This window comes from Thunnus albacares, chromosome 12 (assembly GCF_914725855.1).
Source record: "Thunnus albacares chromosome 12, fThuAlb1.1, whole genome shotgun sequence".
NCBI lineage: Eukaryota > Metazoa > Chordata > Actinopteri > Scombriformes > Scombridae > Thunnus > Thunnus albacares.
Genome location: NC_058117.1, coordinates 22,562,337 through 22,585,360, shown reverse-complemented (window position 1 = coordinate 22,585,360; position 23,024 = coordinate 22,562,337). Strand labels below are relative to the sequence as shown.

Below are 23,024 nucleotides of genomic sequence, written 5' to 3'. Positions count from 1 at the left end.
ACAGTTTGTGGGAAGTTCATAGCCATTTACCAATATGGTCTTCAAGAAGGCGGTCCTCAGTCAGTCAGGGGTGAGGACGTAAATACTAATTATTACAGAAAATTAATTGGTTGTGATAAGACATCTGGAATTTCAAAATCAATCTTATTGTGGATATACTGTACTTCTAATATATATTTATATACACAATATACTCCTATGTGTGTTTTTGCTTTAACAAAATAACAATCAAACTATGTAGCATAAATCGCCTTGAAGTGGGCTACACCTGAATTGGGTGCAGTTGTGTTACAGGATTTTTTTTTTTATCCTGCTGTACTGTATATTTGTTAAGAATTTGTATTTATTTTGCAGCGTGAGATTAAACCATTTGCCAATTTGTCTTACTGTTTGTGCTATTTATGGCACATTTTGCTCAGTGTAATATATATGTTACGTACTGCTATGTGTGTCATGTAATATGTAATATATCAAGCAGCTGATTAATGTGAAATCTGTGTTTGTTTGGCGCCAGCATTATGCAAGTAGATCAGATGCACTACACATGCTTCTTTTCCTTTTAATAATTATCTGACAGTGATTGCAGACATAAATACTCCCTTATCCCTTTGTACAACTATTTCTCTTTCAGATGTTGAGTATGCTAAAAGTTATGCCAAAATGGCTGAGTCTGCAAAGACACTGGCAAGTCAACAGGTAAATAAAGAATCATTTTATTAAAGATTATTGACCTCATTGATGTGTAATCATAAAATTTTTACCCCATGTCCTTATTAAAATGAACATTTATGCAACAGTTATACATTAATGTTTTTATTTCATTTTTTTCAACAGGACTACATGCCATTCAGTGATATCTACATTTCCACATTCAAGAAAGACATTGAATACAACCAGCTGCTTCTACAAACTGCAATGGCTCTCCAGACCAATAAATTCATACAGGTATGTGTGATAAGAAAGAGACAATAGCCCACAAAGAGCGCTTGAGTCTGTTACCTTATCTGTCTCCAAACCAGTTGGGTAAACTCCAGAACATCTGTTGTTGGGTTAATTAAAACATTTTAGACACACCCAAGACTTTGCAATTTAATCCAGAGCCAACCTGAAAACATGTCTAGAAAGTTTGGACCTGAAAAGTTTGAGACTGTCCTCTGGTTTCTCGGGAATTGTTGACCCTCTGTCCTTTCGTAGCCTCTTCTGACCCGCAAGAATGAACTGGACAAGCTGAGGAAAGACATCAAGGAACAGTGGCAGAGGGAGCAAAAGAAAATGGTATGTGATGAATCCCTGTATAGATACATACAATTAGATACACGCTCGACAGCTACTACCAGTACTACCAGTCTCCCTTTTTCCGTGACAGACTAGTCAGCATTGCAAAGTAAATGTTCCAGTGTTGTCAGCCAGCCAGGAGATGTCAGATATGTAAATGTCAGTGTAATCAAAATCATGTCATAGTGTCTGGCAAAAGCAGGAAATACAGTTGTATTTTTTGTCATCAGTGACATAATCTGGAAATATGCAGATAGGATGAAAATACAATTATTGTATTGTTTATTAGCTCCTTTCTGTAGGCAGTGCTTTTTTCATAGAGTAATAATTTCACATTTCTCTCAGTGCTCTAGCTGTTTATAAACCGTACTGTGTCACTTTACGTGCAAGGTTAATCAGCTACAAATGCTGTTTATATTTGTGGGAGCTGTCGTGCACCTATGTCACATTTTTCGTCACATGGACCTTTGTGGCTGACTAGTGTGGTTTTTGCAGCAAGAGGCAGACGCAAGCTTACGTAAGGCACGAGCGCTGAAGGCCCAGAGGAGAGAGGAGTACCAGAAAGCCCACTCATCTACCAACCGCTCCCAGGAGGAGCAGTCTAATGCTGGCAACAAACAGCTGGAGAAGAAGAGGAGGCTGGAAGAGGAGGCACTGCAGAAGGTAGGCAGGGAGAAGATAACACAGGGAAACAGACAGGTATAATAAATAGCATCTAAAAATAATTCCTACATTTTTTTTTTCCTACTCAGATCACCTAATAGGTGGGATTTATTACACCAGGACAATTTATAGAGCCATTGTCTGCTGTCTCTGTATATGATCTCATGTTCTTGTGTGCCATTAGAAAAATTAGTGCTTCTTTCACATCCTTACACTGTTCTCTTTATTTATTGTTTTGGATAGGCGGAAGAGGCCCAGGACCACTACCAAAGCTGTTTGGCTGACGCAGGCGTCAGGAGGATGGATCTGGCCAACGCTAAGAGCACCATCCTCACACAAATCAGAGAGATGGTCTTCCAGTGTGACCTCACACTCAAAGCGGTGAGTGGAGTTTACGTAATGCTTGTTAAAACACTGATATAAAACAGCCTGATACTTAAGATTATTATCTGAATTACTATCAGCTGAGAAACAAAAAAAAGCCTCTTCTATAGCAGAAAGCAATGTTAATATAAATATAAAATTCATATGATCAAAAAATGACTGATAGGTAGGTAAACAGGTAGTTTAATGTCCCACTTGTACTGTTTACACTACTATGTGCTTCTTGTGTTTTGCCACTTTGGTATAAAATCATTCTTTATATTACATATAGACAGATTTCATAGAAGATTGTGTTATTGACTGGCTTGGAAGAGCAAGCAAACTATTTAACATTCACTGTTGCTCAAATTGAGTACATATTTCAGCAGTGGTTAAATTGTGTCCATAGAAATGAGTATTAAAAACACTTTTCAGTGATCTCACAAGTAGACAAAGGAAATGCTTGGTCAAGTTTTCAACATTGTTTATTTATTCTATGGTTTTATAATTGAATCAACATTTTGTCTAATTTTGTACTAAATGGAGTGAATGGAAAGTCCATAATAGCACATGCAAGACTGTCTTTCTGTTTATCTGTTATTCTGTATCTGTTTATTTGAATCTAGCTACTCAAGCACTTCACTCATTTGTCCGTTCATTCCTTCAGTCAGTTTATGAGTCATTTACTCAACTTTGAATCTGTCATTCCTCAGGTGACAGTGAACTGGTTTCAGATGCAGCAGACAGAGACTGTGACGCTCCCTGCCCACTACCAGGCCCTAAGTGAGAGTGCCAAGTTGTACATACCGGGCGAATGCTATTCTGAGTTTGTCCGGAACCTGCCCAGAAACCTGCCTAAAGAGCGCATCCACTCAGACTCCATCTCCTCTGACAATACCAGGTACTAATGAGTGTTAAATAAAAACTAAGATTCTGGTTTCTGTATTTACTCAGCTAGTAATGATGATGACAAAAATGGCTTTGATGCTGCTATTCTTTGATTTAAATTCAGCAAAACAGGAATTAAACATCCCCAAAGTCAGACTGAAGAATGAAATCTGTTTGTTACACCTGTAAGAAGTTTTAATTGAGTTTAAGCACACTGGTCTCAGAGTACATTGTTGTACAGGCACCCGTAATATGAGGTAGTCAGTGTTAAATGAGTCAAGCTGAGGTTAATATGTTCGTATTTGCACAGTTGTTTCAGGTCTTTTTGGATTAAACCTCCGCCGTAGAGGACAGTATTTCAAAATATCTTTAAGTCGTTTCTGCCCTTTTAGAAGTTTTCATTCCTCAAAGTTGTGTGTAGTGCAGTTCTTCTTTCAATAAGGTAGCAGTGAGTCAGAGTGGGAGGAAGTGAGCGAGAGAGAGAACCAAGGAGAGACAGAATGCGTGTTGAATTTGTTGCCCTTCCTCAGGAAATATCTGTGGCGCAGGCTGAATGCAGCAGAGGAGATTGTGAGCTTGAGAGTTTGGCTCTGGTTTACTCTACTGATTCTGCTTACACTGTTAAAGCAGTGTCAGATTCAGCTTCTCACACACACACACACACACACACACACACACACACACACACACACCACACTAACTACCTTTAAGAAAATAAGCAGTGCTTCATAAACACGTTCTTTGTACTCTGTTAATTAAGTTATGATGATTGATCTTGTTTAACAGCTTTGTGACTAACAATGTAAATTTAACGCTTGAGATAAGTTAAAAATGTTTTTATACGTGTCATTATACGTTGCAGTGGTCTGCTGTTGAAGTGGTTTATTTCAGTTTCGGTTCCTAATCCTCTCTTTCGGTCTTAATTATACCGATACCACAACTTGCATCTCCATAAAGTGCCTTGACTGTTGCAAATCAAAATGAGCATATTTAACTTTATGACTTTTATCTACATTTATTCACAACCATGGAATTACAAAAACACTGAGAGGCCTCTAACGGACAGGAAACATTGTAAAAAGTCTTATTACATGCCAGAAAATGAAAGTCAAAAGTTTTAGTGCGTGGTGAAGTAATGGTTGAGTCACTGGTGTTGATCAACAACCTTGTCAAACCCCCCACGCACTCTGTGATATAATGACTGTGTTACAGGGCAATAAAAAATCTTACTTACCAGTAAATTCATCACACAAAACCCTAAATGCCACCGTTATTTCCCCAGGTTTGTCAGCAAAAGGTCAGTTGGCAGCACTCATTCCTCCCACGGCAACCTGTCCCAGGCATCCATCACCTCCTGCGACATCCTGAGTGGAGACGAGGCGGACGGTCCTCTACACCGGCCTGCAAAGATCAGTGAGCGGAGGTCCAACAGCAGCACAGACATACAAGGTGCACATGCTCAAAATATCTATCAGAGGTACTTATGTAAACTAGGTTGAACTCAGGGGCGATCAAGGGACGATCACAAGCCACAACAGGACAGTCTTTGTATTTGCAAGTACATTGAAAGAAACTCTGGAAAAGATGCTGCACTTTTTGCAGACCTGGGTAATTGTTCATTTTTCAAGAACTCGCCCCGAGAGGCTCTGTTTTCTGAGTCATGGAAATGGTTTAGGTCTAAAATCAGCAGTTCGCTGGTTACTCATCATAAGTCTGGAATATCCGTGTGACTGTTCTGCTCTGTAAATAACTGAAACTGTAGCTAAGAATATCATAAACGGGCAGCTGTCATTTAGTTGTATTTCTTATTGTTATTCTGTTTGTGTGTGACCGGTGGTCTGTGTCAATGTTTTTCTGCAGTGAGAAGCCAGGCCCCGCTGAGAGCCTGGGCCTCCAGTAGTCAGGGTGGGATGTGCAGTGACTCGGAGAGCGCCGGAGGCAGCAGCGAGTCGAGGTCCATGGACTCCCCCACAGCCAGTCCAGGTATGAGGGCTTTACAAGTTTTTTCATAGTTTAAGAGAGGATACTTGTTTGTTAAAATACTGAAAGAGGGAACAAAGACAGGAAATATTTCTGCAAATACGCTCAGGAAGTTTTATGAAATAAACAATCAAATTGTGTAATTTTAAACAATTTAAAAAAGCTTGATTTTGATACTCAGATCATAATGAAACTGAAGGAGGATGGTGACGCTCCTTATTGTTTCTTTCTCTTCATCATAATCATTTTAGTGTTACTTCCTCATTGTCCACCATGCCCACACACTAACAAGGATTGGGTACACTTCCTTCTACAAATGAAACTATAAGTTTCACTTTAAACACTATGAAGTACTTAATACTAAATGTAGAGCAATATGCTTTATCTGCTGTCTGTTCTCTTTACTGCAGATAGCAGATTCTATTATAAAACTGCGCATTAGTACACTTTAGAATTAGTCTAATGAATGTTTTGTATTTATTCGTGCAGGTGACTTCAAACGACGTCTGCCCAGAACTCCCTCCACTGGAACTATGTCTTCTGCTGATGACCTGGATGAAAGGGAGCCGCCGTCGCCCTCAGACAATGGTAAGACGTGTGTCTGTGTGTGTGTGTGTGTGTGTGTGTGTGTGTGTGTTTTGTTTTTATGGGTGTGTTTTATGCATTCTCCTCTCCTCATGCTAATGTGTATACCAGTTTTGGGCTTGTGTCCGAAATATCACAGCCAGTCAGTGTGTCGATTTACTGTATGTGACAGGGAAGTTGTGAAAGGGAGGGAGAAATAGTGAGAGGCTACTGCACACCTCACAATACTGCATATACTGTAAGTGCTTTTGTATGGGTCTGACTCTCTGGAGGATTTTGCTTACATCAGGTGTTTTTATAATCGACAGAGCTGCACAGATGGGGGTCATGTTAGTTTTGGCATATCGCCCCAGCGTATACTTCCTGTATCTATGCTGACCTCTCCTTGTCAGTGTATATGTTTATTTTCTCATAGTGAATTGAAGCAGCAGGACCAGTTCTCCTGTTTGAGTTTTTTTCAACATTCATGTGAATTCACATGTAACTGTTGCGTTCCATGAACAGGAAGTCACTGTATGCTAAACGTGCTAAAACAGTAGCTCTGTATGTATGTAGCAATATAATATGGTCATTAAGCGAACTTAATATGCCTCCTCTGGGTTTTTTTATTTTTATTTATCATGTGATTAACTGCTCGTGCACTGTTACGGTTTCATTTCATCTTACAGTAATGATAGCATCCTAATTTCTTATCATCTGATGTGACCTTTTTTTTTCTTACTTCTCTAATTACCCCCCCCCCCCAACAAAGTCTTGTTTTTGATGCTCTGATCAAAGGTCAATTGCCTTACTGGCAGGAATTGAGCATAATGTCACCTAGTCTAGTTAGTTCCCTTATCGGCTGCTCTGATTTTCAGGTCTGGCTGAGATGGTTACAGAGACGGCCAGTTCTCCCGGTCCCTTCCGCAATGCTCAGATGTCCAAAGCTGCTCAAACCCACAAGCTGAGAAAAATGAGAGCCCCATCTAAATGTAGGGAGTGTGACAGTCTGGTCGTTTTCCATGGCGCTGAGTGTGAGGAGGTACAGTACATATATATATATATATATATATATATCTTCAATTAGCTCAAAAATTATAATGGTGTTATGTGTTAAACCTCAGTACAGATCAGTGTACAGTATATGTACAGAAGTATGCGGTAGGAATAGTATGGTTAATATTTGAAGACCTGAAATGTTAAACTAAGATCCAAAACACTTGACCTACTGTTAAGATCACCCTGTAAGAGACAAGAAAGATACTAAATCTGTTTGTTTTGTTTTTTTTAATTGTTAGACCTTGTTTGACCTTGTTTGAAGTACTAGATTTAGACTGTCTCTCTCCCTTCATTACCCAGTGTTCCCTGGCCTGCCATAAGAAGTGTCTAGAGACGCTCGCCATCCAGTGTGGCCATAAAAAGTTGCAGGGCAGACTACAACTCTTCGGTATCGACTTTGCCCAAGCAGCAAAGAATAGCCCAGACGGAATCCCCTTCATCATCAAGAAGTGCACTTCTGAGATTGAAAGTCGAGCCCTCAACATCAAGGTAAAGTCAGTTTTTACGATGCATACAGTGAAGATAGTTCATCACTTGAAATCTTGGTTTGCAATACTTTTCAAACAAGTTTAGACGTATTGAATCAGCATATCTAAAATATAAAACTTTACCTCATGGTGAAAAGCATGCGGATTGGACTGTGATTATTGATTGTGATTATTAACAGTAAAACATGTAGTGATCCATTTACCTGTTTTTTTCTCATAGGGCATTTATCGTGTGAATGGTGCCAAATCGCGTGTTGAGAAGCTCTGTCAGGCTTTTGAAAATGGGAAGGACTTGGTCGAGCTATCTGACCTCTCACCTCACGACATCAGCAATGTCCTCAAGCTCTACCTGAGACAGGTGGGTCTTAAATGCTTACTGAACAGTTAGGAGGCTTTTGAAAATTAGAAAATTAAGTAATTAAATTAGTTATTTATGTGAAAGTATAAAAAGGTAGATATTGTGGTATGTAGTACTACACAAGTTGAAAATCATGGATCATCATGAAAATCTGGGACTTAGTTGATGATCCTGTAGTTTTTATCCTTATGTTTTTGTACTTCTTTTAAAATAAACATTTTAATTCCAGTGGTAACTTACTCACAGCACCTTTTCCCTCCTGTGTACAGTTACCTGAGCCATTGATCCTGTACCGATACTACAATGACATCATCGGCTTGGCTAAAGAGTGCCAGAGAGTGATAGTGGAGGAGGCCGATAGAGCGCAGAGCACCCAGACCGGAGAGAAAGGTGGTCCGAGCGTCCAGCTTAACCGCGTCATTTTCAAGATCAGAGACCTGCTCCGCCAGCTGCCTATAACCAACTACAGCACTCTGCGTTACCTTATTGCACATTTAAACAGGTAAGGGCTGTAAACAAAAACCAGTCCACAGTAATGATTTCTGTTTGTCGCTCACCGCACACATTCACAGAGCTTCCTCATGAGACACAGAAGGAAATGGAGACTTCCCTATAGCACAGAAGAAGTGGCACAAAGTACATAAAATTCATGCTCTATTATTAGTCTGGTTAAGTTGGTTTTGAAATCTGACACAATGTTTCTCAATGAATATGTTGTGTTGATGTTTTCTTTATTTACACAATTTTCTAGCTTTAAAATAAGAGGAAGTTAAGTGTACTAATTTTATTCACAGCAGTAATTGCAGATTTTTACATCAGTCAAAGGCGCAGTAAAATCTTTTCCATATCAAGTATTGTATAAGGTAAAATATGTCTGTTATGAATTACACTCATTATCTCTCTTTACTACCACAGAGTGACAGAGCAGGCAGAAGAGAACAAGATGACTGCGAGTAACCTGGGCATTATCTTTGGCCCCACGCTGGTGAAGCCACGGCAGACAGATGCTGAGGTGTCCCTGTCCTCCCTGGTGGACTACCCCTACCAGGCCCTGATGGTGGAGTTGCTGGTGCGACACTTCCAAGTCATCTTTGATATGTCGCCCCTGTCCTGCTCTGACATCGCCACCACTGATCAGTCGTCCCCCAGACTCACTCCCCAGGAGAAGCTGCAGCGGCTCAGCAGACACTCCGCCTCCCTGATGGATATCAAAGAGGTGAGGAGGAAAAAAGAGATGGATACAGTGGATACAGTATAGTGTTCAAAGTATTAGCAATGTTCTATTAAGTTACCTGCCCTATTGCCATACATGGACTGTTTGAATAGTAATACTTTTACAAAGGACGTTAAGGGGAAGGAGACTAATTTATAATCAGTTCTGATAATGTCATCATTTAATTCTAATTTTTTAGATGTACGATTTTTTTGTACATTATAAATGAACTTCATTAACTACTAATTACTATGTGTTGCACAGATTCTAATTATGTATAATTTCCCTTCAGAGTGCCAAAGTGTACAAGCGATACTCATCAGTCATCCCATCCTCACACATCTTGGATGAGGTTCAGGAGGTCCAGCCAGGAACAGACAGAACGGAGGTCTCAGCCGTGGACGGACTCAATGGGATCCCAACATCTACTCGAGAGGAAGTCCAGAGATCAACCTTAGTGTTTGGCCGTCCCAGCACCACCGTCCCCTCCACCACCACCACCACCACCACCATGGCACCAAAGGTCCAGCTACGAACCCAGCGCACTAGACATGTGTCTCGGCCGATCAGCATGCCACTGGAACGCCTGCCCGCTCCCGTCCAGATCAGCGAGAGGAACAACCGAAACACTGCTGCCAACACTGACGCGAGCTCAGCCGAGCGGGACCCTGTCGCTGAAACTATACAGGAGATACCAGAGCCAGAAAAGGCTCGGCACAGTGGCTCTTCCAGAGTTAGCACCTACTACATCACACCCTTCATTGACACACAGGCAATGCAGAGGAGAACATGGGACAGGAAGTACAAGCACTATGATGTTACACCCAGGACTGCTATGATAGTGGCCAACCTGCCACCTGCCAGCTCTGGAGTGCAACCGGTAAAGGCAACGATGCCTATCACCGTTGGCCCAGCAGTGACCACTGCCTCTGTGGTTGCTACCACAAGTAGTGTTAGCACCATATTCCCCAACAACCCCTACACAGTGTCAGTCAAGCCTGTCTGGACGTCTAAAAGGGAAAATGACACAAATCATTCAGTCAGTGAGTCTAGCAGCTCACCAAACTTTCCGCTAACGCTCAGGGCACCAAGGACTCTGCAGCCTCCTCCAGGGACTTTCTACAAGCCCCCTGTTTCCATAAACAGCAGAGCTAGGACGCTTCCGAACTGGACTACTACTGTCACCACCATCACCACCACCACCACCACCACCACCCCCTCACTCACCACCCCCTCACTCACTCACACCAACCCCGTCCAGGTAGTCACCCCGTCCCCCGCCCTTACCAGCCCCCCACAGACACGGCTCCAGACACAGGACTCCACAGACAGTGCCATTGACCCCGGGGTCTCGACCTCCACTACCCTTTCGCCCCCCCAGTCCCCACCCCCGAGCAGCCCCGATGACCTCAGCCCCAGTGAGACAAAACCCGTCTACCAAAGACTGCGACCTCGGCGGCTGCAGGAGCTCGAACACAGAGAGGCTCATTTTGTCTGATGCCAAAAAAAAACATATTATATCTGTAAATATTAATGTATCCATGCCATTGTGTATACTGGGAAAAACATTCTTTATCAAACAGGCTGAGACTGGGAGCAAATGTAGGCCTGTGAAAATAAACCATGAAAGTGTTATAAGTACTAATATATTATATTTTACGTCATAGTGTCAGGAGTGGTTGGTATACCAAACATTCAGAAAAAGTGAAGTGTGATGACAACATCGAATGGATTGATGTCATGTTTTTAAATAACAGATTCATGAATTACTATTTTTATGTCAAAGAAATTTACCAACCACAAAACTGACTTCTGTCTGTAAAGAATTCTAAGCCTCATTTTCCTTGTTCATGTTGTTCATGTTGTTCATGGTCAATGTTTGATTTGTTACAAAATTATATTTTATTGTAATCACTCAATGCACTTAATGCAGGTTCAAATTCTAATGATGCCTTTAATGTTAAAATTTGCTTAATGTTGTATTTTGTTCCGCAAGGAATAGATGAAGTAATTTTAACACAAGGTTCTTAATTATTAAGAAGTCAACATTTTTACCCTTAAATTTGTTAATTTTAGCCTATGATTGGTACATCTTTTCTCAGTATGTAAACCATATGTATCTGTTTACGTTTTTTTTATATTCATTCATACATACTGCATGTTTGTCACAGTAATTTTGTCTCATCGCATTATTGTGACCATACAGGAGAAAAATGACATGCAACAGTTCTTGCTGCAAATTAAAAATGTAGTTCAAACGGTTATTTTTGTTCCTATTGCATTTTTTTTTCTTACAGATGTTTTTTTAATTGACTGGATCATTTTTTAAAAGGGTTTTCTTGAAGTCCTGTAGATTTAATTTACCACCTGTTACACTGCAGTCTGTTATTATGTATATCAGTCAGTCATGTATTCAATCTGATTTTGGGGTATATTTTGCTGTATTGAACAAATTGGAGCAAGAGACAGTGGACTGGTGTCAGATCTAGGGCCTCAACTATTTTTTTTCGATATTGATTAATCTGAAAATTATTTTTTTGATTAATTAATGCTTTAGTCTATAAAATGTCAGAAGATAATGAAAAATGAGCCTAAAATCTAAAGATTTTTGTTTTACAATGAGATGAAACACGAAAAAGCAGAAAATTGTCACATTTCAGAAGCTGGACACAAAGAATATTTGGAGTTTTTGAAATAAGACTCAAATGATTAATCAGTTATCAACAGTTGCCAATTAATTCCATCCCCATTGATTAATTTATTTTGCCAGTTAATTTTCTCCCCATTGACTAATTTACTTATCAACTGATCTATTTCTGTTTCTTCAGTGCGTCAGAGAAACACACATGAAACTTTTTTTTGAAAGGTCATTTAGCCCTGTAGATATAAGTTTACATAATGTGTATCACACATGTATATGCTACCTATGAGATTGCATCATATTGTGTATTTCAACTATGTTTCCAGTCATTTTGTTTGCTAGAATTTGCTGTAATTGACAAATAACAGGAGAAAGACACAGTGGTAGACACCGAGCCACAAGGATGCCCAGATTTATTCATGGCTGAGACTTGCATTTATCTCAGTTTCAGGGTAAGCTGCATCTGTTTACATATAGTTCACAGCAGGTTCAAGTGGTTTTACTGTGCTTCTGTCAAGGCTTCACATTCCCGCAACCTAATTACCCATGTCACCTGTTTAGCCTTGCCGAGCTGCTCAGAGGAGTGAGTCACTTCAGACGTGTTCGACACAAAACCGGCAAACAAACCTATTGTCTCTGCTTATTGTCACTTCTTATATTCTCAAGTCTAAACTCTGATTCATTTTGTAGGCGTTTAGCTGAAAGACTCATTCGCAGAATAATTTACAATGACTATGCAGATAAATGCTTGCTGTCTTCCTCAAGGACACTTTGACAAGACAAAGAAAACGCGTTGAGTCCTGAAGTGATCAAACCTGTAGCCTCCCTTCTTTCTCTCCATGAGTATCCCTCGTTTCCTCTAGCAGATATTGCCTTAATTCTACCTCAAAATGGATGACTGTTGTCTTTTTTCTGCCTGCCCATGTTGAGCTGGGAGATTAGAGCAATCAGATTAGGAGTGCTGCTGACCTGCAGGCAGAGGAGAGAGAGTGGGCAGCTAGGAGTCATGCGGAGCTCTTCTACCTTGCTTAATTTTTTCCATTACTTCAGCTTGTTTGTGAACCTCTTTCTCTAGATGTCAAATGACTTCTATATCATTCCATAAGAGGTAAGGCTCAGTATTAACCGTTTTATTCTTTTATTGACATAATTGGATGTGCTTGAAGATCATGTAAGAGCTGACAGGTGCGGTATATGGTCGCTAATTACTGCACCATAGTTCTTCTGATGCCTAGATTGCAGCAATATGTTTTGATGTATAAACAGAGATCCTGGTGAATTCATTTTAATGTTACGGCTTCTTAAAAATGCAGTGATTTTTGATGACGAGACATGTTTTGTACAAAATTTCTACATGTTTTTATCAATCTTGCGTAAGGAAGTCCCAGCATGTGTAATTACTGCTTGGGTAATAAGGTGATTTCAGAGAAGTCAGACACATAATGATAGCCTTTACTCTCCTCTTTTAGTCTAACAGGCTTCGTCCTCATGTTTTTTTTAAAGTGTTTATGTCCCTGCATTCTCAGTCTGGCAGTCTGGGGTAATCTATTGGACTTGTCACTCTGAACAAATTACTCTTCATGTCCGACATGCCCCGAGGCCATCTGCACACATAACCTGTATATGTGATTGGCGTTTGAGGTTTTGAATGAATTTTGTCCTTTGGAATAAGTCTGCATCATCTCATGTTTACATGTTGTTAATAATGGTGTTGAACAATACATTTTAGCAGTTTTAATAATGTTATACCAACTTGTGTTTTCCAGTAGAGAAATTCCCTCCTTTCGCATATACATGCCTACACGATAAACCGTAAAGCCAGTAAGGATTTAGTGTTTTGATCAGGGCCACTTCAGCAGTTAGCCTATACCCTTTCAAAAAAAATCCCCCAAAAATACATTTTTAAAGATGTTTTTGAAAATCATGCAAAAGTCAAGTCAACCTCCAAGACAAAGCAAGAGCTCTGAAGACCAGACCTAAGAACTCTAGTCCTGGTTCCACTGGAACATTAGGCACTATCTCTTCGTCTGGTTTATACATTATCTTTGCAAGAACAGAATCATCACTGATGGAGTTGTATGTCTGCAGGTTTGTCTCAGTCTGATGACCCCCTCCAGGGGTTGAGCTGTGGAGCAATGAAGACGAGCTCCCAAATCCGCCTATTACTATGGAAAAACTGGACTCTCCGCAAGAGACAGAAGGTATAACCATCTATGGAAATGGGTTGGACAAAACATCAAAAACATTATACAGTCTATTCAACACACACACACAGCACAACACTACAGCCTCCAAAATTACTATAGATGTGTGCCAACAGCTCTGTCCCATGGCAGTCTTAATATAAACTGAATGTAGTGTGTTTCCAACTGGTAGGTAATTTGAGGCCTGTTGTATTGGATTAGAGTGGACAGGTGCTGCTATGTTTCTGGTATTTAACTGTACAGCATGTGTCTCCCACTTCTGTCCAGATTCGCTTCCTGGTTGAGATCTTCTGGCCAGTGTTGTTATTCATTGGTTTGGTGTGGCTAAGGAAGGCCAATCCACTGTACCAACAACATGAGTGTAAGAAAAGAAATCTAAGTTATATTTTTTTTTTAAATCATGATGCAATACTGGTATTTTTAAATGCCTCCTAGTATCTGGCAGATTTACCCTTTGGCAACTCATGTGCCATCAATTGTGTTCTTTGCTCCTTCAGGTCATTTCCCCAACAAGGCAATGCCCTCTACAGGGATTCTACCCTGGATCCAGGGCATCTTCTGCAATGCCAACAACCCCTGCTTCAGATATCCAACCAGAGGAGAGTCTCCAGGAGTTGTCTCCAACTATAACAATTCTGTGTAAGTCTAATCATAGCGCTTTAAAACCAACATTATACTGCCACTGAAGCAGAAAATAAACAAAACATTGTGACCTTTTCATAGTCATTTACTCATTTAAGTATTAAAATCATCAGATATTGATATTTTTAAATACAACAAACTTTCACATTATGCCTCTACACGAGCATTAGATAATGCAGCATTCTGTAGTATTTTTAATGGATCGTATATTTATTGTGGTTGGCTCTGTGTTCCAGATTGGCAAGGTTTTACGCTGACGCCCAAGAGCTACTGCTTAATGACAGAGAGGTCCAGCAGCTTGGCCGTCTTTGGCATCAAATGTCATCCTTCTCAAACTTCATGGAAACTTTGCGCACCAACCCATCTTCAGTGTCAGGTAAAGGGCAAACGTGACAGTGAAATTCCGCAGAGAAAGATTTTCTGGCCAAGTTGTAAAAACCAGCTTGACATAATTTCCTTTAAAACGTTTATTATAACCTCTAACCTTAACCTGACTGGAAACATTACGTTGGTATCCTGTTGCCCTTACATCCTCTTTCTGCTGGTCTTTCATTGTTTCTGTCTTGTTTCCATCAAAACATCCCCCCACTTTCTCTTTCTTTTTTTAAAATGATCTGTCTGCGTCTCAGTGTTTCATTTTTATCAGATTGCTCATCACATTCACAATAAGGTTTCACTTTTATTTGAGATGTCAGATATCACATTTGTTACTGGTGAATGGAAACTACATAAAATGTTTAGTATCACACAAACAGGAACATCCAGGATAATGGTGCTGTATTCTCTAAACGCCAATTTATCCCTGGTAATATTCACATTATTGTTGTCAGTCATATGCACAGGATTGAAATGTAAACATGACAAGGTTACTCTGAATATAGCGTTAATTTGAACTGTTTGCAGGAATGCCTTGCACCTCTTGCTCTCCAGACTTTCTCTGAGACACCAAATCCCTGCTGATCTGTCTTGCTGTGAATCATTTCATCTGTGCAGTTCACTTCTGGTGAAGTCAATATTGTCTTTGATGGTTCTAACCTTTTACTATCTCTGCTGCTGATTTCAGGTCGTGGGCTGAAGATAAATGACATTCTGAAGGATGACGAAGTTCTCACTGCTTTCCTGTTGCGTGACGCTGCCCTCCCTGACTCTATAGTTTACCAACTGGTCAATGCAGAAATACGACTAGAACAGGTGCATTTTGGAGGGATGACTGAGGGGTTCATCTTCATTTTGTAAAACAATATTGAAGAACAACATTGTATTCTTGGGCCAATTCAATTATATTTGCTAACTCTTTGAGACATACTCCACTTTTTTGAAACATAGAGCCTTGACTTCAAACATCATCCCTGAGTCAACAAAGTAAACATTCCACCTTTTCACTTCTTTTTCATGTTCTCCAGTTTGCCTTCGGTATCCCGGACCTGCAGTTGAAAGACATAGCCTGCAGCCAGGCCCTGCTGGAGCGCTTCATCATCTTCCCCAGTCGCATGGGCCTCCACGGGGTGCGCAACGCCATGTGTGCCCTCAGTCAGCAAAGGCTGCAGAGAATAGAAGACATCATGTATGCTAATCTGGACTTCTTCAAAATCTTCAAACTGGTTAGTAGCATTGTTTTAAAGGGCTTTATGCAGCTATTGTGAACATCAACACATCAGTGTCAAATTTTCCAAATTAGACTGTTGTGCCTTGTTGTTTAGAGGATGTTGTTACTTCAATCCTCGTTTTTACTCCTTTGCTTTCTTTGGTCAAGAGTTTTCTCTTTTGGGTTATGGCCAAGGCCACTAAAGATGACAAATCAGTCATTATTACCACTGTGCATTTGAACACTATGTATTATTGGAAACATGATGTCCCTCTTCCTGTCTTGTCAGTGACCAGTCTTCTTATCTCAGAATTGACTTGGCAATTATGCCAATCCATGTTAAAATGCTTTTCAATCTTTAAGGTTCTAATAGATTTTTAGACATTGCCATTATGGGTGTATATAGTTTTAAGCAAACGTTACTCATACAGGAGTAAATAGTGCATTTGTTAGTTTTTTGTAATACACATTTGGTGCTCTAGTAAGTATTACCAGCAGCAGGATGGTGTATGTGGGAATTAAAATAAACTGCAGTGCCCATGTTTATGATAATGAAGGAACATGTCACCAAGTGCAACAGTATAGCCCATTGATGTGTTTTTAATAAATTTAACAATGGAGCTCTATGGCACAGGGGAATAAGATATATCAGGATTTAGCTACATTCATTGTTGGTTTAAGTGCTTTCATGGGATTTTCTGACAATAAGAAAATATTAAATATCCCCAGACTTGAAGGACACACATTCTTTAAGATTTTGTACTACACTGCGTCACCAGGCTGATTCACTGTGAACTATTTGCGGAGAAAGGGTGGAAGGAGGATTCCATACAAAAGACATGTATCAAAATCTGGGTTTCTCCTCAGTACAACCAGTATAAAGTTAATACTGTTGGCTCTGAACCCTGAACTGTTACAAATTTGAAAGGGCACTTTGTACAGAATTTGCTCATCTCCTTCTCGTAGAACATTTTTTTTTACACTTCTCTGGAAATTCTTAGCTGGATCTCTTCATGATAGCAACTGGATTACTCAAGTTGATACTGAAATATTGTTTTTGTCGGTTCACTTTCACCCTTCCGTTGGTTCACCCTTGTGATGACACGTAACAGCGCTGGTTTCTGCTAACCAGAGTGCATTTTTCTGTGTTAAATTGTGGCATGACAGTTAGTTCTATGTACAGACTGCCGATGCCAATGCTGCATGTGAGCTCTAGTGGCTCATCCAGGTGAATCTGCCAGACCTGTTCACTGGCCACAGGCTTTATCAGGAGCTTGGGATAAACCATAGGCCCTGTTTTAACCCTGTTCTGCTTGCATTTACAAAAGCAAGTAAACATGAAAACAGGCAAAATTTTGTTTTCTCGAATGACACTTCATGTTATCGCTCATACTTTTTAGTAAAGATAAAAAACTTTTATGAAGTGTGTGTGTATGAAGGGTGTCTCTCAGAAGCAGACCGTAAAACGAACACAGAAAATTGAAGTAGCACTAAAAAGAGAACAGATACCTCACACATTGTACACTGTCGGAAATATTATTCCTTGACAGCCTTCGGTTACCTTACTATATGTGTTTGTTGGTGTACAGCCTGAGTGAGTCAGGTGACTGGCTCAGGGAACTGGTGTGGCATTATCCTCCTCTTGGCCTGTTTCTGTAATGGGTTTAGCGAGGCCCCGCCCATAGACTGAGGTATTTTGTAAGTCGTGATGCTGCATCTTGTACAAATACATTATCAACATGTGCCATTATAAAGAGGTCAGCCAGCATACCTGATTATCTGGTAGACCTGGCTGTAAGACTGAGACAGTGAGAACATGACAGAGTTACCATGTCTTGAATCTCTTCTTTCTTAAAGACATCGCAACTGCAAAATTAAGAATTTGAATATATGAGTTAATTGCTCAAATATGTTTAGAGGCCCACATTTAAATAACAGAAGACCAACTAGACTTGGGCAGATGTAGGAATTACATAAAGCGATACTATATTTCACCAACTCATATCAGAAAAGTATGAGGTCAAACTTAAAGAAAACAAATCTTAAATTAATTCTTAAATTTCTCTTTAACATGAAATATTCATGACTAAATAAGGAAAATCAGCATTAACATTTCATTATTTATATTTATTATTATTTATTAAGAGATTAACACTCTAATGCTCAGCTTATCTGGCTCATCAGGTGGTTGTGGTGTGATCAGATTTGATTGACAGCGACCAAACAACCCACCAACTGTCATAAGACTCTTATTTGACCGTTGCTTAATTCTGATTGGTGAACGGAAGTACGTGACATCAGCTTCTTCCGACTGAGGCTCGCCCACTTGAAACCAGTGAATGAAAATAAAGAATAAAGAAATCTCTCAAGTGAAAAAACCCACCGTGTTCTAACTTTGCGTGTATGTATTGTGTTTATATGTAGGATCATAACTCATAGTAAGAGGCTGATTAAGAAAATACATTTTAGGGGCTTTAAAGTGAAGCAAATATAGCATTTAACATCTTGGTTGTACATTTTTGTTGTGCATAGAATTGAAAAAAAGACAATATGATATTATTATTAATACATTGTCAATGAGTAGTAGAAATATGACAGATATGCACATACGCTCCATGGTTTGTACAGTGTTAGTAGTACAGTAGCATCTTAGTGGTGATCTTTTGATTTAACCCATTAGCTCAGTTAAGTTTAAAGCCCATTACCACCCTGACCTTTGCCTTCTAGCAACTTTCCTCCCCTCATTACGCTCCGGACTCCCCTCTCCCATCAACCTCTCAACACTCTCCCTTCCTATTCCCTCGCTTTCTCTCTTTCCCCCGGGTCGCCTCGCTCCTTCCTTCGTTCGCTGAAATGCAGGCGCGAGGAATGCGAGAGGAAGGATATCTCATGTGCGTGTTTGTCTTGGCATTCAGGGTTTTCCGTAGCCCTCAGCACTCTGCCCTGACCAGGCGTTTTCTAACACCTACTGCTAATGGTTTCTCAAGAAGATAAAGTCATTAAGGGATGTTTACAGGAATAATGTTAGTGTGTTTCCATATCTAACACTTGATGGATTTCTAGTTTAATACAGGTTTGCCAAAGCTAAGCAAAGACCCAAACTTTGTGACAAATGAAAGGAAGTGCTATTATAGTGCAGTGTGGTTTTAGTTCATATAAAGACTGGGTAAAGAAAGTCTGCAAAGAATGGTTCCTTCTTCTTAACAACAAAGTACTTATTTTCCAGTAGAACTTTAGGATTGCTGTTTAACTGGCTTCTTGCTAGATATGAATCTGTTCATCTGTTTAAGGTCATCACGGGACATGACTAAACAAGAGCAGCGATAGTTTTGACCCAGAAGAACAATGAGCCAATTGTTTTTAGTCTCTCATTTTATCTGTATCGATCTCATTTTTTAATATTAATATTTTTCACTTGACTGTCTGTCTTGCATCTTGTGACTTTGTTTCCCCAGATGCCCCAGGTTATGGACAGGAGCTCCGAGGGGATTGACCTGCACTTCTGGGGTCGGGTTCTTAAAGCGACGTCGGAGAAGATCCAAGTTGTAAGTGCTCCAAAATCCATCAATCCCTTCCACCCCTGCTCCTCTCTTCTGTTCGGTCCTGCAGGATCAGAGGCCCCAGTATTTTTAGCCCGCAGGAAACTCGCCTCTTCCGTTGCTCCCTGTTTGAGAATTGCTCACAGAGGAGGCTGAGTGATGGGTTCAACAATGTGGGATGTGCATGTGTGTATGTGTGTGTCTGAGAGCGAGTATGTATGTGTTAACAAGCTCACAACCTGTGGGACTTACATGGTATGTGTGTGAGGGTGTGCTGTTTGAGTATGAATGCATGTGCATTCACATAGGTTACTTTGCATAATTGTGTGTGTGTGTGTGTGTGTGTGTGTGTGTGTGTGTGTGTAAACCTGCAGATTGTGTCTCTGATGGCATGTGCAAGTATAGATGTGCATGTGTCTTTCTCATTTTACTTACTGGATATACAGTACATAAATGCAAATCAGAATAGAATAAGTTCTCTGAATGATTCTGTATGATGTTCCTTTGTTTCTCTTTCTATATTTTTGTCTCTTACTGTTTCTACATTCCTCTTGTTTTATGTGTCCAAACCCCCAACCTTCTTTGGAAATCAGAATAGAATAGAAATGGAATATATAATAAAAGAGAATATTGTTGAGATCAAGCATAGAATAGCTGAACAATCTCACTTCAAGGTCAATTATCTGGAGCTTTTGATCATACCACATGATGGGCATCAGCAGATAGAGTTTGCAACGTTGTCATGGAATTGTAGATGTTTACTTTTTTTTTTTTTTTTTTTTTTTACATTTTTTATATTAACACGGGACAAAAAAATAATCTATAGCCAGAAGCTGGTTAGCTTAGCTTAGTGCAAAGACTGGAAACAGGGGGAAACAGCCAGCCTGGCTCTGTCCTAAATTAACAAAATCTACATACCAGCACCTGTAAAGCTCACTAGTTTATTTTGTTATCTAATTAAATTTGTTACAGACACAAGAGGAAAATAAAAATAAATATGTATATTTATATATACTGCAAAAAATTAAAAGAACGTATTTCCTAACATTTTTCTATAGGATTCCTTTAAGGACTTCTTGTCCAAGTTGGCTTAAAAGTTGAGGCTGAATGTTCATTGTTGACCTTGGAAACAGCAGTTTCTAGAAAACAATCTCACCACAAAGTCCATTTGTTTGCTTATCCGGAGCTTTCAATCATAACACACAGGGATATATTTTTCTGACAAAGGATGCAAACATAAAGGAAAAAAAAAAATGAATAGTGCCTGGGGAAAATTGCATAAAAACCAGACAATATAGCCCTTTCTTTATTATCAGTTGTCATGGAATTGTAGATGTTCTGAGCACTTTAGGGGCTTATTGTCCATGTTGGATGAATATCGAATAGAATATAGTAAATAGAAATTAAATGGGAAGGACTAGAACAGAAGTGCAAGATAAATAATAAAATAGAGTAGAATTACAGTACATTAAAAGCATTTGAAATGGGCTGCCTGAACACTTTTTCTCCAGCCTTCACTAATCTTGATATAAGTGTTTATGAATTGCATCTTTACCAATGATATAGTAATTACAAATTACAAAAATTGGACACACAAACACACACACACACACACCTATACACGTAAAAGAATGACTGGAATTGTGTCGTGTGTTTCGGCACGTTCACTGTATGTCCCAAGGGGGGGGTGTATCACATCATCGCCGTAAGCCAGGGTGAGAGAGAAAGAGAAGAGTGGAGGGGGGAGAGAGAGAGAGACATTTCTTGGAGGTGACACATCCTGTAGGTGGGACCTTCATATCACCGTGGTGACAGAAAGGCGAGCCAAATGCTCTCATTGCCCACCTCTCCTTCCTTTTAATTTAGTGCGCTGAGTGTTTGTGTGTGAAATAATAAATAAGAAGAGGGAGGAAAAGGGAGTGAGAGCGAAAGGAACCAGTGGGGGTGTTTCAGCAAGTGCATGTGCACAGACAAAGGTTATGTTTGAGTGGGGGACATAGTAAAGCAATGAGTCATTTTCACATACTGACCTTTTAAACCAGTTTGATTATTGGTGTTGCAATACACTCTACATTTAAAACTAATAATTTAACTAATATCAGTGCTTATGAACAAATATTCCTGGATTTGATTTCCTATGAGATCATCGAAAAAATGTGAAACCTGGCATTTCATTTTAGGTTTATGTCTTCCTTAAGTGATTGTGTCTTTGGAGCAATGTGTGAGTAATAGCTTTTTTTTGATGAACGAAACCAATTTAAACATAAAACTCTAGTTATTGGCAACCTTCTCCCTTTTTCTTTACAAAGGAAATGATACATAGTGGGGAGAAATGCACTCGGATGAAGCTATTTTCGTTCTATCAATTGGAGGATATTTAGTCCACCCCCTGTCTATCCTTGTCATCTGAGGAGAGGCGTCTGTCCAAAATGTTTGCTTATCTTTCAAACTATTGTTTTCTACTTGATTGTTTATATTATAAAATTCGCTCAGTATGAATGATTATGAAGAACATAAATATCCCTACCTTGTATACAATGATCTAATAAAAGGTCAAATAGCTCAAAGCTTATTATTTACACTTCCCCGAAATACTCAACATTCAATCATCCTGTTAGATGGTGAATGAAAATTCAGCCCTGCTTGGCCACATTGATGCCCAGACAAAGAGAACGTCAGGGAAACCATCAGCCTGGCCAATTTAGTTGGCTTGTGTGTGTGTGTGTGTGTGTGTGTGTGTGTGTATGTGTGTGTGTGTGTGTATGTGTGTATTCTATACCTGATTTGGGTCAATCATTTTTGGAGCACTGGGGGTTGTTGGAGTTACCACATCATGAAAGTTCATTAAAAAGCAGAGACTTTTTAAAATGAAAGGATTTAAGTTTGTTTAGGTGAACTTTAAATACCTTGTTCACTTTCTGGCACTCTCTTAATTGTTCTGTCTAACTAAACTCACCCATGTTGTATATCTAATATCAAGTTAGAGGGCTAATTAGTAGATGTTGGCATGCTAATATGCCAAACTAAGATAGTGAATATACTGCTGTGCCAAAATACAGCGTCACAGAGCCTCTTAGTCTGGTTTAGACTGTGTTGAGCAATAATAAGTGATTAGCCCTTTCCAGAGTAAACTGGTTTATACATTTAAAACTGTTATTTTTAATGTACGTCTGGTGAGATAGCTTGAACAGGGGGAAGCTTCTAAATGATGTTAACATGTATGAGAAAATCTCCTTTATGTCTTTTGCAGCTGATGGACCGGGAGGGCTCTCAGGAGCTCCTGAAGGCTGTTTCCTCTCTGTTCCAATCTGGGGGTCCCTCCTCCTTCACCCAGCTGATGTCCAGTGTGTCGAGCCTCTTCTGTGGATACCCAGAGGGAGGCGGCTCCAGGGTGCTGTCCTTCAACTGGTATGAGGACAACAACTACAAGGTGTTTCTAGGGGTGAATGGCAGCAAGAGCCACAACTACGTCTATGACGACACCACCAGTAAGTGAAGAAGTCCTGAGCTTTAAATGCCCCGATTTCCATTTTATGAATTGTACTATATACTGAAGTATATA

At 39.8% G+C, this 23,024-nt stretch overlaps 2 protein-coding genes across 5 annotated transcripts in view; both read left to right on the top strand.

The window, feature by feature from the left end:
- The window catches only part of LOC122993659 (rho GTPase-activating protein 29-like), a 30,250-nt gene extending 19,135 nt beyond the window's left edge, over window positions 1-11,115 (top strand). For all 3 annotated transcript variants that reach the window (XM_044368006.1, XM_044368007.1, XM_044368008.1), the window contains 15 exons: window positions 632-696; window positions 835-945; window positions 1,195-1,275; window positions 1,771-1,938; window positions 2,182-2,319; window positions 3,015-3,202; window positions 4,472-4,638; window positions 5,050-5,172; window positions 5,659-5,757; window positions 6,612-6,775; window positions 7,093-7,281; window positions 7,501-7,638; window positions 7,908-8,140; window positions 8,554-8,854; window positions 9,144-11,115. In XM_044368006.1, coding sequence (XP_044223941.1) covers window positions 632-696; window positions 835-945; window positions 1,195-1,275; window positions 1,771-1,938; window positions 2,182-2,319; window positions 3,015-3,202; window positions 4,472-4,638; window positions 5,050-5,172; window positions 5,659-5,757; window positions 6,612-6,775; window positions 7,093-7,281; window positions 7,501-7,638; window positions 7,908-8,140; window positions 8,554-8,854; window positions 9,144-10,349 — 3,371 coding nt within the window. In that variant the 3' untranslated portion in view covers window positions 10,350-11,115. The remainder of the gene's footprint in view (window positions 1-631; window positions 697-834; window positions 946-1,194; window positions 1,276-1,770; window positions 1,939-2,181; window positions 2,320-3,014; window positions 3,203-4,471; window positions 4,639-5,049; window positions 5,173-5,658; window positions 5,758-6,611; window positions 6,776-7,092; window positions 7,282-7,500; window positions 7,639-7,907; window positions 8,141-8,553; window positions 8,855-9,143) is intronic.
- A 1,379-nt stretch (window positions 11,116-12,494) lies between these two features.
- LOC122994248 (retinal-specific phospholipid-transporting ATPase ABCA4-like) overlaps window positions 12,495-23,024 on the top strand; it is a 39,955-nt gene continuing 29,425 nt past the window's right edge. For both annotated transcript variants that reach the window (XM_044368831.1, XM_044368830.1), the window contains exons 1-9: window positions 12,495-12,600; window positions 13,581-13,693; window positions 13,964-14,057; window positions 14,194-14,335; window positions 14,575-14,714; window positions 15,402-15,529; window positions 15,742-15,939; window positions 19,379-19,468; window positions 22,713-22,950. In XM_044368831.1, coding sequence (XP_044224766.1) covers window positions 13,628-13,693; window positions 13,964-14,057; window positions 14,194-14,335; window positions 14,575-14,714; window positions 15,402-15,529; window positions 15,742-15,939; window positions 19,379-19,468; window positions 22,713-22,950 — 1,096 coding nt within the window. In that variant the 5' untranslated portion in view covers window positions 12,495-12,600; window positions 13,581-13,627. The remainder of the gene's footprint in view (window positions 12,601-13,580; window positions 13,694-13,963; window positions 14,058-14,193; window positions 14,336-14,574; window positions 14,715-15,401; window positions 15,530-15,741; window positions 15,940-19,378; window positions 19,469-22,712; window positions 22,951-23,024) is intronic.